The following is a 17,496-nucleotide window of genomic DNA, read 5'->3' on the forward strand; positions in this document are numbered from 1 at the left end:
TTTTTTTTTTTTTTTTTTTTTTTTTTTTTTTTTGATTTTTAAAGAATTAACCCCTCACCATTTCAGGTAGTCCCAAAATTAAATTTGCAGGACCCTTTTGATCCCTTCATTTGTTTATTATTATAGGAGAACCTAACGTTTCTGATTTAGGAAAACCCCTTTACGATAATTTGATTACTTACATAGCTTTAATAACTCGAATTCATTTGCCTTGAAATACTTGTCTAATGTGTATATGTGTGTGTGTGTATGTATGTATGCATATATGTATGTATGAATGTATGTATGTATATATGTATATACACACATATATATATACATACACCCACACATATATATATACATAGCAGTAAACTTAGAACACACAAAATGATCGAAATATCCGTAACACTCAAATGCTAAGAGTCATGAAAAATCAAATCCCAGAAGATCAAGAAAATCTCGTACTAATATTTGAAATGCATCGGCACTTGAGAGAGATTGACGTTTAACTTTATACACGTTACGCGTAACGTTACGGCAAGATCTGTTATTCGCTTAACAGCAGACTCTAGAAAGAAAAAAAAAAACAAAAAAACAAAAAAAAAGGAAAGAAAGAAAAAGTAAAAAAAAAAAGAACGGAAAAGAAAACTTTAGTCTCGTAGTTGAACAAGACCGAAGGTCTGAGGGCGTTATAATATATATTTCAGAACGTCAGAAAAAAAATATTGTGCAATGAATAGTAAACACTCTTTTTCCCATCGGTATGGTTATCAGTCCATTCAGGTACCTTTGACGTTGAAAACATACACATACACATACACACACACGCGCGCTTGCTCGCTCGCGCGCGCGCGCGCGCGCGGGATCACATTCGCTTGCACACACAGGCATGTACGCATAACCTTTCATGACACGCGCGTGCGCGCGCACGCAACGGAGGGGCAGAGGGAATGAAACTCGTGTTTACCCCTCTTCTATAATCGAACCTCCTCCCAATGGTCCAATTGAAAGTTCAAATTATCATCAACGTCTGTCTTTGTTCTATCGAATTTTCGAGGTTAATTTCTCAGAAGCGAGATATACAGTGACGTATAAAGATATCGATCATCTTCGATTACGAATAACGGAAAACATTTGTTGTAAACGAAACAAACGCAGCCCGGTAAAATTATTTCTAAATTTAAATGCAATGTTTGTATCATATGTACTGAGAATTAATCTTATATTTACATCATTTTTCTGTTATCATATATATAGTTACGTATAACATTGAAGATAAATTAAACAAAAAAGAAAATACATAATAAAGAGGGAAGTTAAAAGAGGCTAAAAAACAAACAAGTAAACAAAAAAGAAACATTACGATGCATGTTCTATTATTTTTTTTTTGTTTAGAACCAACATCTCAACAGCATTCTTTCCCACCGAATATCTATCCGGTACAGTAAGACTCATTAATTCGATACAGCGATTCGATACAGTCCGACATGTTCAGTGTTTCAGCTTTACCTTTCGTACAGCAAACCGTTAACTAGCAGTAGAAGGGAGAGCTCAGCGTTGTAACTGTAACACGATTTACGATCGCATACAAACGCAAAGTTAGAACTAGCATAACCTGTACACAAAGTTTCAACTTCCTCCTAATCGGAGTAGTAATAGGTTATGAAATCGGTAATATTTAAATTGTTCTATCCCTTTGGATTCACGCCATATCCGATCGTTTATAAATCCTTCTTTAACCTTACATTGCAATCTTTCCTTTGTCGATTCGAAAATATGACTTTAGGTGAAGCTAAATTGCCGAATTGTATACACAACAAATTTCCTTCTAGAAATTATTTAATATCCACTTGTCTTTTATGTGATCTCAAATGTTACAGATAAAACCAACAGAAAATTGGCAAAAACGAAACCCTACAGATTAGTCAATGCCTCCTTTCTTGTACAAAATTGCTTTTATCAATGCATGAAAGAAAAAGGAAAGTATAGAATAGCATAAAATAAAATTAAATAAATTAAAATAAAATAAAATGGAAATAAATAAAAATTGAAGTTCTTACATCTTTTGTTTTATCCCGATAAAGGTAAGGTTCAATAGATATTTAAAATTTTCGTCATAAAAATAGGTTATGTCCAGCAACTAACGTTACCTCATAATACTTAAATATTATTCGATTCCGATTATTTCAAACTAGCTGATAATACATTCTACTGCTATAATATATTTTACAAGTTTTTTTGAAGAATTAATTTAAAAAAGTAAACGAATTTAATTATGAAATAGGTTAATATAAACAATTTGACCTTCGAAAAATAAACATAAATATAATGCATGTACATAAAATAAACTCGACTTATAAATAAAACCTTTTATAAGAATATCCACGCTACCCTCATATTCTACATTAAATTATCATTTCAGTTCCCCATAATCGTCATCGTGATAGAGAGCATTATTATTTGACTCGAGTCAAGTTATGGCCCAACTTGAATTCACTTTACATCATTTTCTTAGCGACATAAAATTATTTAAAAAATTTGAATTTTCATGTAATGTAAGCCACGTTTAACTATCGATTAATCCAAAGAATAAAATATCGATTTAAAAGATTGTTAGCATAAATCAAGTTCAAAATATCCAAGATATCATTTGTGTATACGAATAATGAAATTTACTTACAGTCGTAATTAATGAGTCTCTACTATACAATGTAGAGTACCACGTACGCTACTAATAATAGATTAATATCATTACAATTTGTTTTCCTATGCCTTTCAGTCAATGTCATTAAATATTATTTAGCACTTAAAATATTTTCTATTTTATACATGTAATAACTGGAAATACTAATATACAGTATATGTTACTGCACTAAAATCACGCATAAATATTACAGTATTTTATAGAATTGAAACTGAAGCGGATAAGAGCAATACGTGTTTACATGTGATTCGAAAAGTACTGATCATTGTAAAATTACCAACTACATGAAAGAAAATCGACATTCTTAAAATAAAAATTTTCCGTCACTGTATAATTGGAAAGACCCTTCCGCTCGAAAATTCGAAACTATATTTTGAAAGAGAAAACTTTTACTCAGGATTTCAACTTGAAATTTCACATCTCTATGAATCTTTAAATGCTTTTTCATTTCTTAATATTAACCAATGGGAAGTGGCATATACTTTTTCTCCAGTATCATTCATTTTGCAGAGGGGGGAGAGAGAAAGAGAAAGAGAAAAAGAGAGAGAGAATGAGAGAGAGAGAGAGAGAGAGAGAGAGAGAGAAAAGAGAGAGAAAGATAGGAGAGACAGAGACAAAGACACACACAGATAGGCAGACAACAGACAAAGATAGCTAGAGAAAAAACATCGAATTACCATATTCGTTATAACTCTATAATTAGTAAATGGTAAAGAGACACGCTGGACATTGGCACGACGGGTGGCATTTAGATTTAATATAGAATAAAATTTACGTTATTGCGATAACATTTGGTATCGTTTTTGTTGTCGTCGCAAGAACTCGGACCCCGATTTATCCATCCCTTTAGAAGTTTCTGGGCGTTTTACGATAGAGAATCGATTTTTAGTTACAATAACGATCTTCGAATATTTCACAGAAGATCAAGACAATCTGCCGATACACCTCAACGATAATGTAGTGGTATACTCTGAATCAACAATCACGAACCGATTCGCATTTTCGATTATTTAAGTCAATTTTATTACAACATCGTCCATTTAATCGTAATCTGCTAATTGGAATAACAATATACAAATAAAAGCAATTACCACTATCCGTATTACTATCGTTAATCCTGCAGCAACGATCACCAAATTTTCCACTTTAGCCATCGTTGCGTGCGAAGGAAAAAATTCACTAAAAATTCGATTCTATATCACCGTTGCTAATGGAAGAGGTATATATAGCCCAAAGCATCGACGCGGATCCTCGCTTATTAGTTTCTTTCAGAGGTAACATTCCTCCTCTCTTTTTTTTTCTTTTTTATTTTTCTTTCATTCATATCTTATTCATTCTTCCTGCTTTTTTTTTGTTTTGATTAGATTGGTACAGTCTACGTTTGATACGCATGGCAGTCTCGATTAAAGGAAACTGTTCAGAGCAAAAAAGTGGAACACTCGTGAGACCATTGATCATAATTTACTTTCTTACACGCGCATTCTTAAGAAAGTGTTGGCGACGCCATTATCTAGAATCAGCCGATGTATCATTTTTTCAAAGCTAATGGCTGTGGTGTATGCGCGTACCCTTTTAACTTTTCTAATATTTGTGCTCCAATTTTCAAAATGATGCAAAAGGAGCTGAAAATTTATCCTATTTTTATGAAATGACCTGCATATCGATGCTTTAATATAAATTATATTCGTGCGCACATTTTCGTGTTAGAAATTCTTTTGATCGAAATCAAATTCTATTGACGTCGATATATGAGACAATACCGAGAAAATGAAGTCGAATAAATAATCGTCATTATTGGCAAGTATAAGAACGGCACGTTTTTTGTAATTATAAAAATTGAAAGGACAAAAATGGCATTATTCCATTAGATACCAATAATGTATCGACATATTACATTCGGAATTCAATTTTTTGTAACGTATTATATATCATGCATATGACGTATTTACTGTACCATGCGCAATATTAGAAATATTAAAACATCGACGAATGTTGGATAGCAAAGATTAAACTTAAATACCTTGAACATAGTAATAATACATTGTTCTGAATAAACAGAATATCAGAGTGAAACGTATGTAAATGAGAACGCGACCTGAATGGGAAGAATACTAATTCAGTAATTGAAACATCATAAAACGCGTCTATCAAACATGCTGCGCACTGTGTACACACATACGCGCATATTATCGGGTGAAATTAATATTATTCTAAAATACCAAAATACCAAAATACGAAAATGAACTGCAACAAAAGCAATATCATAACAAAAATACTAATTTTAATTTCAAATTGCGTAGTACGTATGCACTTATCATATAGTACGCGTAATAATAACAGCATTCGCGGCTATTATTAAACGTACTCGGCACTACACCAAACCATTGAGAAAGCACGGCGCACACCAAAAGCCTTGAAATTCATGATATACCCTCCCTTGCCCCCATTATCCCCAAATCCCAAATTGAAAAATCTTCTCTTGAAATCAAATCAGATCCTTGTTGCTGCCGAAATTGCACGGCACTGATTTAAGTAACTTCATCGCGAGAACCGGCCCATCTGACATTGCGGAATATAATTGACGTATCGTGAAGTAGAAGGCTTGGTCATCGCACGAGTGATACCGCTCCTCCGTGCGGCACTCTACATCGACTCACCTCCCAGAAGGTCTCCGGGTAAGTACGAGTTCAGAGAACTGGGCGTAGCACGTTGTTGATCGTTGCTGTCAATACCGGTGTTGCTCCAAAGAGAATTACTGCTCGGTGGAGCACCCCATAGTTGGCTGGAACTACCGCCCCAAGTGTCTGGTGGTGGACCAGTTTTGTTTGATGGTCGCAAGCCCCATCCTGCCCCGGTGGTTGCTCCAGCTTGCTGTTGGCCTCCATGACTAAGTTGTTGTAACAAACTGTGTACCTCGGTATCGGCTGGAGATTCTGCGAAAATTGTTGTGTTGCCCAGGACGCAATTGTTCAGAGCACCTTGTGCCTGAAAAAATCATCAAATATTTATATTATTAATACTTTACAAAATAATATCTATATACATAAATTTACTATATACTATTCTAATTGTGTACACAAAAATGCAATAAATGCTTTTTTTTAATCCAAAGAATCATTACGTTACAATTTTATTTGATTTTATTCTGTTCTTATATTAAAGATATTTAAGTATGATATAGAAATATTCCATTATTAGCATCATACGAAATTATTAACTGTTCCAAGAAGTTCGTGCGATTTTTCACGTGCAATTTTTCTTTATTACTTTTATATACTCGCAGGATTAGACAGTTTTTAAATATATTCGTTAATCTAAAAACGTCTATTCGTAAAACATTACATTCTAATCAATTATTCATATTTAGATAGTTGTTATCTGTATTTCTTATTACAATGACCAAATTCCTAAATGAATTTAGATTGTGAAAGAAACTGCTATTTAATATAATCCATTGAAATTATTTCTTAACCAAATCTAATAGTATGCAATTATTTTTTAACAAATTTAACGAGGAACATTGAAGTTACATCAATGTTGAGAGGTAGAATACAATGATTTCCATATGTTCATATATACTATCAAAAAATTAATTTGTTTTCTATTAACTTGATTTATATCACATAAAAAATATTATTGTGTCAACTATGATCTCATTACAAAAGAAAACATACAATACAAATGCGATTGAAAAATTTCTAAATGTATTAAAAATTAATGAACTATTAATTTAATGGGACATTGATGGAACAAAGGTAAAGTCATCATGCAATCAAATGTTTACAAAAAAAGAGTACATATCCACTTAGTGAAAATTGAAGGTAATGAAAATATACAAAAAATGTCTAAAATACATTTAACATTTAAAATTCCATTCATATAAAAAAATTAAATAAAAACTTTTATACAACTTTCTACTTCAAGGAAATAAATTTGTTTAAAAATAGAATAAATAAACGTATCTTAATGTAATATATTAATGTAATAATGATTACTTAAACGAATAAAATCAATAAAAAACGTACGAACTTTCTGGGACACCTAACACTAATGTGGTCAAAGTGCATTGAAATTTTAAACCTTAATTGAAAAAACATATATAGTGAATCATATATATGAATTAAGACACTAGTAAAAACTAAAAAAGAAAAATATAGTCAACTAATTATTGGGTAGTTAACCCAAGCCTAACCTTTTGCAGTCTAAATTATTTGGGTTAATATAGTCAATTTGACTTATCCTTTAATTGTTCATATTTCTTTATTTCATGAATATTTTCCATTAATTAATGATGTAAGACTGCTAAAGATTAATGAAATTAATGCAATAATAAAAGTATATAAAAGACACTAAACCTTAATAGCCTCATCTCTTGATGAATATTTGGTTAAAGCAATTCCATGATTAAGGTATAATCGGAAGTCTTGAACAGGACCGTGTTGCATGCAGAGGGTTTTCAAAGTAGAACCATCGATTTGAGGCGTCAGATTCTTAAGTAGTAACCAGGTAGAAACCCAGGCAGCATTTGTGCTTGATTGAAAGCCCCATGAACTGGATCTGCTGATGGTACCAAAACCTGCCCAGCCATTGCTTGTATTTCCCGTGGCTTTACTGCTTAAGCCTGGTGGAGGACCACGAACCTTACTCATTGGTGCTCCCCAAAGCTCTGAAGTAACCGCAGTCGGCGGTGGTGCAGATTCACCCCAAGTATTCTTTGAGCTGAAAATTATATTTTATGTAACTATAGTAATGTAGTTAGAGGAAAATATATCCACGTGAACTTTATAAAATTACTGACTATTTGTAATCAAAATAATTCAGTTGTAATAAGCCGAAAAATAAGCACTAACAATTTAATATATTTTAATTAAACTTAATTATTATGCACTGCTTGTTTCACTACCACATCATGTATCATTTTCATCAAATTTATGATGACGAGATTTAAAAAAATAGCACGTTCAAATATAATTTAGTATTATGTACTACTAGAGATTTATGCCCTTATCATATTTACAAATCAAAAGAATAGAAAAATAGCCAATAAAACATCTTTTATCATTATGACTCAAGAAATGGATAAAAAATACTGAAAACATATTTTGTAATTATAAATATAAAATAACGAATCACAAATTATAAATAAAAATAGCAAAATCACATACTTCGTATTATTTAAAAATGAGAAGTTATTAACCCTTCTAAATAAATATACTATTTTGATATATAAAGAAACACTAAAAAATATGAATTGTATTTATATACTATTTTTGTAAATAAAAATAAGCGCATGTGCAAATATTTTTCCATTCATTTTTCTATGGATTATTTTCTTCCTTTTAATAACTGTTTAATAACAAAATTCCATCAAAGCTTATATAACACTTGTCCAATTTTATTCACAATACATAATGGCATAATTTGATTGTATTATTAATGTAAGCTAATAAAAGCAAAAAATATATATGGAAAATAAAATACCAAAATTATTTTAATAATTGAAATTAGTAACATTACCTAGTAAATGCGTTTGGAGTAGTGACAGGTGGATTGAACGTCCATGTAGAATTACTCAAACTTGGTATTGATGTATCAGGATTGGTAGGTTGCTGTGGTGGTGGCGAAGTTTTACTACTTGAAGAGAAAATGGCATCTGGATCTTTGATCGTTGCTAAAGAAAGCGGTGATCGAACGATAGAACCCGGAGTAATGCTTGGATCATCCTCGATGCTCTTCATCTGGGTACCCTAAAATGAAATTAAATATAGGTGGACCCGAATAAGTGTCACCTTTAAGAATTGTTCACTTTCCTTTTGATTATACAGAATTTAAATTACTAAGTTGGAATTTGAATTAAGAAATTTACCTAATAGTTTGTATTATAACTTATAATGAATACAATTTTGGAAAAAAAAAGAAAAAAGTATTCTATTAAAAATTTATTCTATTAAATTTTACTAGAAACTTACAATTTTTCTAATCGGTATTCAATTTTTTATATTTAAAATGTCCAGTAAAAACTTTAAGCTTGAGATGCAAGTCCGCTTATAAAATAGTTAATGTTGTATATGTTTGTTATCATTAGAAAGCAACAGAAAACAACATAAAATTATTGATCAAATGTACGACAAAAGATATGACACTTTAGTTTTACTTGGGAAACAAAATGCAGATAAAAAAAAAAAATTAAATTACAAGTTAATACTTATGATTTGACATGTCTTTAAAATTATGTGAAACAATAATTACAATTGTACATCGTGAATTGACAATCAAATTAAAACTTTGCTATAAACTGAACAAACTACAACAAATGTCTTCCATCTGACATACAATAAGGAAAATGAAAAGAAAAAGATATTACTATTACTTTTTCTAAATTCAGTTCTATGGATTCAGTACATGAAATACGATACGAATTATTTAATTAGAATGTTGAAAAAGTGTTATAATCACAAAAATTTGAAAATATAAGCTAGTTAACACTGAACACTTAAGATTTTATGTTTCATGAACCCGAGCTGTATTTACCCTTTTTGTTAGAAATCTGCCATAGTTATAATTGGGAAGGAAGTAAAAAGGTAAAGGACTTACCACGGAATGGAAAAAACAAGAATACCTTCTAATAAGAGAACTGTGAAAAAGAGAACAATGCTTATCCTAGAACTACTAATTGTAAGAAATATTTTGTGAAGCCATACATAATTTTCTACAAAATAATCATCAAAAGATTTCTCACAGTAATTCTTCAAAATGAATGACGTTAAAATCTTAGTATGTAAACAAATTTTAATTTCATATTGAATTCTGACGTAAAAATCGATTTAATATAACAAATTTAAAATAAATCCTGTTCCTTAGTATTGGAAAACTTTATTTACTTTATTTTTATCATTTTGATATTTACGTACTATATATATCTTATTATTCTTGTATTATGCAGAATGCCCTTCAACAGAATAAATTTAGAACAAATAAAACATATAAATTCTTTACGACAAATTAAAAAGCTCTTTACTTTTTTATAATTTAAGATTTCATTTTTTATTTTGGGATTTGATTACCAGTGCGCTCTGTTTAACCCCCCTCGACGCCAGGCACTGCGAGGCAAAAATTTCGTCATACAGCCAAACTTCATGACAGCAATTCTACGATTAACAAACAAATAACAACCTCATTCTCTATTAGTGTAAATGAAATAATACCTGAAGTGTTTCAATATTTTAATTTTAAATTGGTAAGTCACAAAATGATCTAGGTAAGTAATTTATGTTATTGTACATAAACGCATAATTCGTAATATTCACAAACAAGGTTTTAATATGCATTTATGGATTAACATAAGTGAGAAGTAAATCAAGATTCAAAAAATAACAAATGGGTGGTTTTTTATTTCTCAAATTCAATCTCAACCTATTTATGTTTTTTGTATAAATGTTCTCTCGTTTTTAAATCATTATAATAGTATTTTTATACATTATAACAAAAAATGTATTGCAAAGTACTGTGAAGCATATAATTAAATTACTATACATTAAAAACTAATGTTTCGAATTTTTATATTTTGTATTTTTAAGATAATGATTTAAATTACAGAACAATAAATATTTTTTAATTAATTTTAACGTTTTCATTTCTTACCTATTTATAGGTAAGAACAAAATATATATATATATATATGTATAATTCATATACGTTTCTATAATAAATATATTCACAAAATATTGTATTTTTGTAATTTCAAATACAATTATCACGAATCAGGTGTATTAGTCAATAATACTTTAAACTAATAATGTTATAAACAACCATTTTAAGGTGTGTATATACAAAAGTTTTTCTTCTCACTGGAAGTACGATATTGGAAATGGATTACCTTCCATGGCTTGCCAGGCTCAAATTCAGGTACAAGATCGGTGAAAGCAACAGCACCAGCAGCTGCACCAGTTGGCTGCCAATCCTTTCCATCAGTGGAATCCGTGTTACCTGGGTCTGGCCATCCACTCTCTCCAAATCTGGTAGACCATGTACCATCTCCTTGACCCAACAAAGGATTCATGTTAGGACTACTGTGTGATCGTGTTAAACCAGCCGGTGTAGCTGCTGGCTTACTGGTTGTTCCTGGTGCTCTTGAGAACTCATTCGTAACTAACTCTCCATCCTTATCCAAAGAAGGTAACTTCCACTGGTTCAGTCTTGACTGTTGCTGACTCTATAATAAACAGAAGTAATTTTAATATCAGTAAACCAGTGCAATAACAATGGCAAATTTAATTCAATGCAGATAATATACATTAAGTTAAATCTCATAGTATTAAGCTTATAGTTTTCCTTATTAGTTTTCTACTTTTGAAAAACGCCTTTCACAATATCGTTAGTATAAGTAAAAATTTAAAAAACTGTTGTAAAAACAATTCAAAAGACGATTGTAATATATAATCTCAACAAACTATTGAAAAATGTTTAATACTATAAGATTAATTTAGAAGCATAATATTATAAGTTATACCCATTTTTTATTATACTACTAATATATTAGTTTTTTTAATACCATCATTCTGTTTATCATATTTTATTGTTTTAATAAAAATAACTAAATCCTCTATTATTATTAAATATATTAAAAGCCTAATATTGAAAATGCAATTCAATTGTAGTATTGTATTATCTCATTTATTTTGTATAAGAATTAATTAAAAACAATGTATATAAGTCTTAATTTTGTATGTAAAGTTCATATTCTATAAAAGAAGAATAAAAAATGTACTTACAACAGGAGGTACCTTATTCATGCTCAAATCTGTGAAGCTGTTTTGCAACGCTGACATAGGGTCATGTACTGAGCTCTTATAATATTCTGAGCTTTGAGATGGTGGCACAGGATGTTGCTGCTGTTGCTGCTGCTGCTGCTGCTGCTGCTGCTGCTGTTGTTGTTGCTGTTGTTGCTGCTTCATATAAGTAGCTTGTTGCACAGCAATTTGATTTTGAAGATTTGTTATTTGCTGTTTTGTTTTCGTAATTTGTACACTGATCTGAAGAACAGATTGGCCATTACCCTTCATTGTACTTTGTACAGAATGTTGTTCGTGAAGTTGTTGCAGAACTTTGATTTGTTGTAATAGTTGATTCAAAAATATTAGAGTTTGAGGTGCAAGTGGTTGATTTAAAATTTGATGGTTTAAGTAACCTTCCTGGACGGCTAGCTGAATCTGTTGTACTAACATACGTAGTTGTTGAGTACTAGGTTGATTCTGAGGAGCTCTGGAAGCCTAGAATTTAAAGAAAATATTTTCTATATGTTAAGAATATAAATTTTTATACATTTAGAAAAAGTTAACACATTTACGAAATTATTTCATTACCTTAATAAAAGCAAATTCTTTCGAAAAATAACTTTTAGGAGGTTTTATTTATAATTAAAAATCGAAGTTCTTTAAATTCTTTTCCGAATATTTGTTTAGAAAAAATATAGAAAAGACGAAATTTATTTAAATATTGTATTAATATATTATTTCTAGTCATATTTACCTGATTGAAAGGTGGTTGAGGTGCATTACTACTAGGTTGTTGTTGCTGCAATGGAACTGCAGTTTGTTGTTGCTGTTGCTGTAACTTCAGCAAACTTGCACTAGCAACCGATCCTCCCACACTACCAGTTGCATTTCCACTTGGCACTCCAGCACCCTATAATTAACAATTAATCCATAATTAATATTTAATTAATAATGTAAGTAATAATTAATATAAGTAATTCTAAATTTCAATACATAAATCTTTCATTGTATCAATAAAAGTAATTTTCAAATATAAAAAGATTTTAAAATTAAATCCTTTCTAGAATTCATGAAATAATATAAATGAAATTTGCAAATAAAATTATAGAATTTCAATTTTTGAAGAAATGTTAAATTTTTAACATTGAAAATATCAACTTCCAAGATCTGAATATCTGCAGGATAAATCAATTCTTTCATATTAATATATTACATACTGATAATTGGAATTTTATATATACAGAATTATCAAATAATAGTAGCATTTGTTACCGGAGGAAAAGACATTTGCTGTGCGACGTGATTAAATCTAGGATATGCTGGCGCAGTTGTAGCTTGATTTGTCGGATCATAAGTGGAGTGTGCGTCATGTCTTCTCCATTGGTCTAAAGGCCGCACTTGACTTAGAAGTTCCAAAGCTTCCTCTCTATTCATTTCGCGATTTCTCAATGCCAATTCAACATCTTCTTTCTATAAGTAAGAACAGAATCACCAAATTCATTAATTCAAGACCATATTATATATACATAAATAAGAATTTAAAAAATAAAACATTTTCACCTAATATTTCTACGTTTCCGCACCTATATATATTTCATAATACCTGCATAAATTACACATTTTGATAATTACATAATTCTAGTAGTGTATAATTCTTATAAAAAATATTTTTCAGTAGTTCTGGCTAATCAAAATTGTAGTTTCTAAACTTTTTGAATTAATATTTTGTCTTATAAATAATACGTGATACAATATTTATGGAAGTTAATCACAAGATTACTTAATAGAATGAACCAAGAAATAAGCTACGAACATATTTATAATATATAACACACAATAAAAGTATTAAATTTAATCATATAATAAACTCACTTATACAATTTAAAGAACTGTTGTGTACCTTAAATCCCAAGTCACAGAGATATCGAAATTCCCTGCTATTCCATATAACTTCTTTTGTAAGAGTAGGTTTTGTGGGATGACCCCAACTAGGAGTAGGATCCATATCAGTATCACCCCAGCTTCCAGTGGGTCCCATTGGTTTAGCTTTGTGCGCACTAGGTCCACCCCAAGTGCCAGGATTTAATTGAGCTTCGTTCCAGGTACTTGGCGTTTTTGGATCATCCCATGAACCTGTATCATGTGGTCCTTCAGCCCAACTGCCATTTCGTCCGCCAGGAGCACCAGGATGTCCCCACATTGGTCCGCTAACATCTGGTTTCATTCCAGGTTGACCTGGCATTCTATTCTGTGGCATACCAGGAGGGCACTGCATTCCTATAATAACAATTCCAAAAATGATAAATTTTATATTAAATTCTTTCAACTATATATATAAAAATTGTATAAAAATTTCAGTTATAGATATTTATAATATTCCAAACTTTTCAGTATCACTAAATGTGTAATTATTGCAATAAATTATCAATTATTAAACACAAAATGATAAAAAGTCCCCAGCTATAAAAAAAAATTGAGAAGATATGGTCAATATAGAAAATGGATAATACTAAACAAACCTCCTCTGCCTAAATTTGGTGTTGGAAGGTCCTTCCAATGAGAAACCTTACTAGCAGGTATGGTCCTTTGATTTGCTGCAGGATTTCCCCATAAACTTGTGCCGTCATCATAATTTGGAACATTTCTCCTTTGTGTTGGTGGAGAAGGTTCTTCCCAACCTGATGGTTTTCCTGGCATAATATCCTTTGGTGGTGGTGCAGCCCATTGATTTATGTTGGAAGGATTCAACATCTTTGTTGGAGGACCGGAAGGATGTTGATGTCCCATTTGATGATGTGGAGGACCTGGTGGTTGACCCCACATAGCATCAGCATTGGTGCCATTTAACCTTCCAGAAATTCCGCGAGGATCCCGCATGTCTGCCATTCTAGGGTCTCGAGCCATTGGATCCATTACACGTATGTGTTCCCGAGGGTCCAAAGACATTCTGTGGTCACGAGGATCTCGCATTTCTCTGGGATCAACAGAACGAAGATCACGAGGATCTCGACGATCAATTCTTGGATCACCCCAGTTGGATCCTATGAAAAACATCATTTATATTTTATTCCAAAATGACATGTCAATAACATAAATAAATTATAATAATAAAATAATAAAAATAATAAATTATTTGCTGTTTTGTTTTCGTAATTTGTACACTGATCTGAAGAACAGATTGGCCATTACCCTTCATTGTACTTTGTACAGAATGTTGTTCGTGAAGTTGTTGCAGAACTTTGATTTGTTGTAATAGTTGATTCAAAAATATTAGAGTTTGAGGTGCAAGTGGTTGATTTAAAATTTGATGGTTTAAGTAACCTTCCTGGACGGCTAGCTGAATCTGTTGTACTAACATACGTAGTTGTTGAGTACTAGGTTGATTCTGAGGAGCTCTGGAAGCCTAGAATTTAAAGAAAATATTTTCTATATGTTAAGAATATAAATTTTTATACATTTAGAAAAAGTTAACACATTTACGAAATTATTTCATTACCTTAATAAAAGCAAATTCTTTCGAAAAATAACTTTTAGGAGGTTTTATTTATAATTAAAAATCGAAGTTCTTTAAATTCTTTTCCGAATATTTGTTTAGAAAAAATATAGAAAAGACGAAATTTATTTAAATATTGTATTAATATATTATTTCTAGTCATATTTACCTGATTGAAAGGTGGTTGAGGTGCATTACTACTAGGTTGTTGTTGCTGCAATGGAACTGCAGTTTGTTGTTGCTGTTGCTGTAACTTCAGCAAACTTGCACTAGCAACCGATCCTCCCACACTACCAGTTGCATTTCCACTTGGCACTCCAGCACCCTATAATTAACAATTAATCCATAATTAATATTTAATTAATAATGTAAGTAATAATTAATATAAGTAATTCTAAATTTCAATACATAAATCTTTCATTGTATCAATAAAAGTAATTTTCAAATCTAAAAAGATTTTAAAATTAAATCCTTTCTAGAATTCATGAAATAATATAAATGAAATTTGCAAATAAAATTATAGAATTTCAATTTTTGAAGAAATGTTAAATTTTTAACATTGAAAATATCAACTTCCAAGATCTGAATATCTGCAGGATAAATCAATTCTTTCATATTAATATATTACATACTGATAATTGGAATTTTATATATACAGAATTATCAAATAATAGTAGCATTTGTTACCGGAGGAAAAGACATTTGCTGTGCGACGTGATTAAATCTAGGATATGCTGGCGCAGTTGTAGCTTGATTTGTCGGATCATAAGTGGAGTGTGCGTCATGTCTTCTCCATTGGTCTAAAGGCCGCACTTGACTTAGAAGTTCCAAAGCTTCCTCTCTATTCATTTCGCGATTTCTCAATGCCAATTCAACATCTTCTTTCTATAAGTAAGAACAGAATCACCAAATTCATTAATTCAAGACCATATTATATATACATAAATAAGAATTTAAAAAATAAAACATTTTCACCTAATATTTCTACGTTTCCGCACCTATATATATTTCATAATACCTGCATAAATTACACATTTTGATAATTACATAATTCTAGTAGTGTATAATTCTTATAAAAAATATTTTTCAGTAGTTCTGGCTAATCAAAATTGTAGTTTCTAAACTTTTTGAATTAATATTTTGTCTTATAAATAATACGTGATACAATATTTATGGAAGTTAATCACAAGATTACTTAATAGAATGAACCAAGAAATAAGCTACGAACATATTTATAATATATAACACACAATAAAAGTATTAAATTTAATCATATAATAAACTCACTTATACAATTTAAAGAACTGTTGTGTACCTTAAATCCCAAGTCACAGAGATATCGAAATTCCCTGCTATTCCATATAACTTCTTTTGTAAGAGTAGGTTTTGTGGGATGACCCCAACTAGGAGTAGGATCCATATCAGTATCACCCCAGCTTCCAGTGGGTCCCATTGGTTTAGCTTTGTGCGCACTAGGTCCACCCCAAGTGCCAGGATTTAATTGAGCTTCGTTCCAGGTACTTGGCGTTTTTGGATCATCCCATGAACCTGTATCATGTGGTCCTTCAGCCCAACTGCCATTTCGTCCGCCAGGAGCACCAGGATGTCCCCACATTGGTCCGCTAACATCTGGTTTCATTCCAGGTTGACCTGGCATTCTATTCTGTGGCATACCAGGAGGGCACTGCATTCCTATAATAACAATTCCAAAAATGATAAATTTTATATTAAATTCTTTCAACTATATATATAAAAATTGTATAAAAATTTCAGTTATAGATATTTATAATATTCCAAACTTTTCAGTATCACTAAATGTGTAATTATTGCAATAAATTATCAATTATTAAACACAAAATGATAAAAAGTCCCCAGCTATAAAAAAAAATTGAGAAGATATGGTCAATATAGAAAATGGATAATACTAAACAAACCTCCTCTGCCTAAATTTGGTGTTGGAAGGTCCTTCCAATGAGAAACCTTACTAGCAGGTATGGTCCTTTGATTTGCTGCAGGATTTCCCCATAAACTTGTGCCGTCATCATAATTTGGAACATTTCTCCTTTGTGTTGGTGGAGAAGGTTCTTCCCAACCTGATGGTTTTCCTGGCATAATATCCTTTGGTGGTGGTGCAGCCCATTGATTTATGTTGGAAGGATTCAACATCTTTGTTGGAGGACCGGAAGGATGTTGATGTCCCATTTGATGATGTGGAGGACCTGGTGGTTGACCCCACATAGCATCAGCATTGGTGCCATTTAACCTTCCAGAAATTCCGCGAGGATCCCGCATGTCTGCCATTCTAGGGTCTCGAGCCATTGGATCCATTACACGTATGTGTTCCCGAGGGTCCAAAGACATTCTGTGGTCACGAGGATCTCGCATTTCTCTGGGATCAACAGAACGAAGATCACGAGGATCTCGACGATCAATTCTTGGATCACCCCAGTTGGATCCTATGAAAAACATCATTTATATTTTATTCCAAAATGACATGTCAATAACATAAATAAATTATAATAATAAAATAATAAAAATAATAA

The 17,496-nt window shown here is 31.2% G+C and overlaps 1 protein-coding gene across 1 annotated transcript in view; it reads right to left on the bottom strand.

Moving 5' to 3' along the window:
- Positions 1-4,748: 4,748 nt before the first annotated feature.
- The window catches only part of gw (trinucleotide repeat containing adaptor protein gawky), a 49,804-nt gene continuing 37,056 nt past the window's right edge, over positions 4,749-17,496 (bottom strand). Inside the window, exons 11-19 of the mRNA XM_017900546.1 lie at positions 16,888-17,409; positions 16,269-16,645; positions 15,641-15,838; positions 15,123-15,278; positions 11,458-11,955; positions 10,563-10,898; positions 8,204-8,433; positions 7,042-7,405; positions 4,749-5,671 (exon numbers count right to left, since the gene is read on the bottom strand). Coding sequence (XP_017756035.1) covers positions 5,330-5,671; positions 7,042-7,405; positions 8,204-8,433; positions 10,563-10,898; positions 11,458-11,955; positions 15,123-15,278; positions 15,641-15,838; positions 16,269-16,645; positions 16,888-17,409 — 3,023 coding nt within the window. The 3' untranslated portion in view covers positions 4,749-5,329. The remainder of the gene's footprint in view (positions 5,672-7,041; positions 7,406-8,203; positions 8,434-10,562; positions 10,899-11,457; positions 11,956-15,122; positions 15,279-15,640; positions 15,839-16,268; positions 16,646-16,887; positions 17,410-17,496) is intronic.

The sequence above is a fragment of the Eufriesea mexicana genome, unplaced genomic scaffold, assembly GCF_001483705.2.
Source record: "Eufriesea mexicana isolate 0111107269 unplaced genomic scaffold, ASM148370v2 scaffold1303, whole genome shotgun sequence".
Taxonomy (NCBI): domain Eukaryota; kingdom Metazoa; phylum Arthropoda; class Insecta; order Hymenoptera; family Apidae; genus Eufriesea; species Eufriesea mexicana.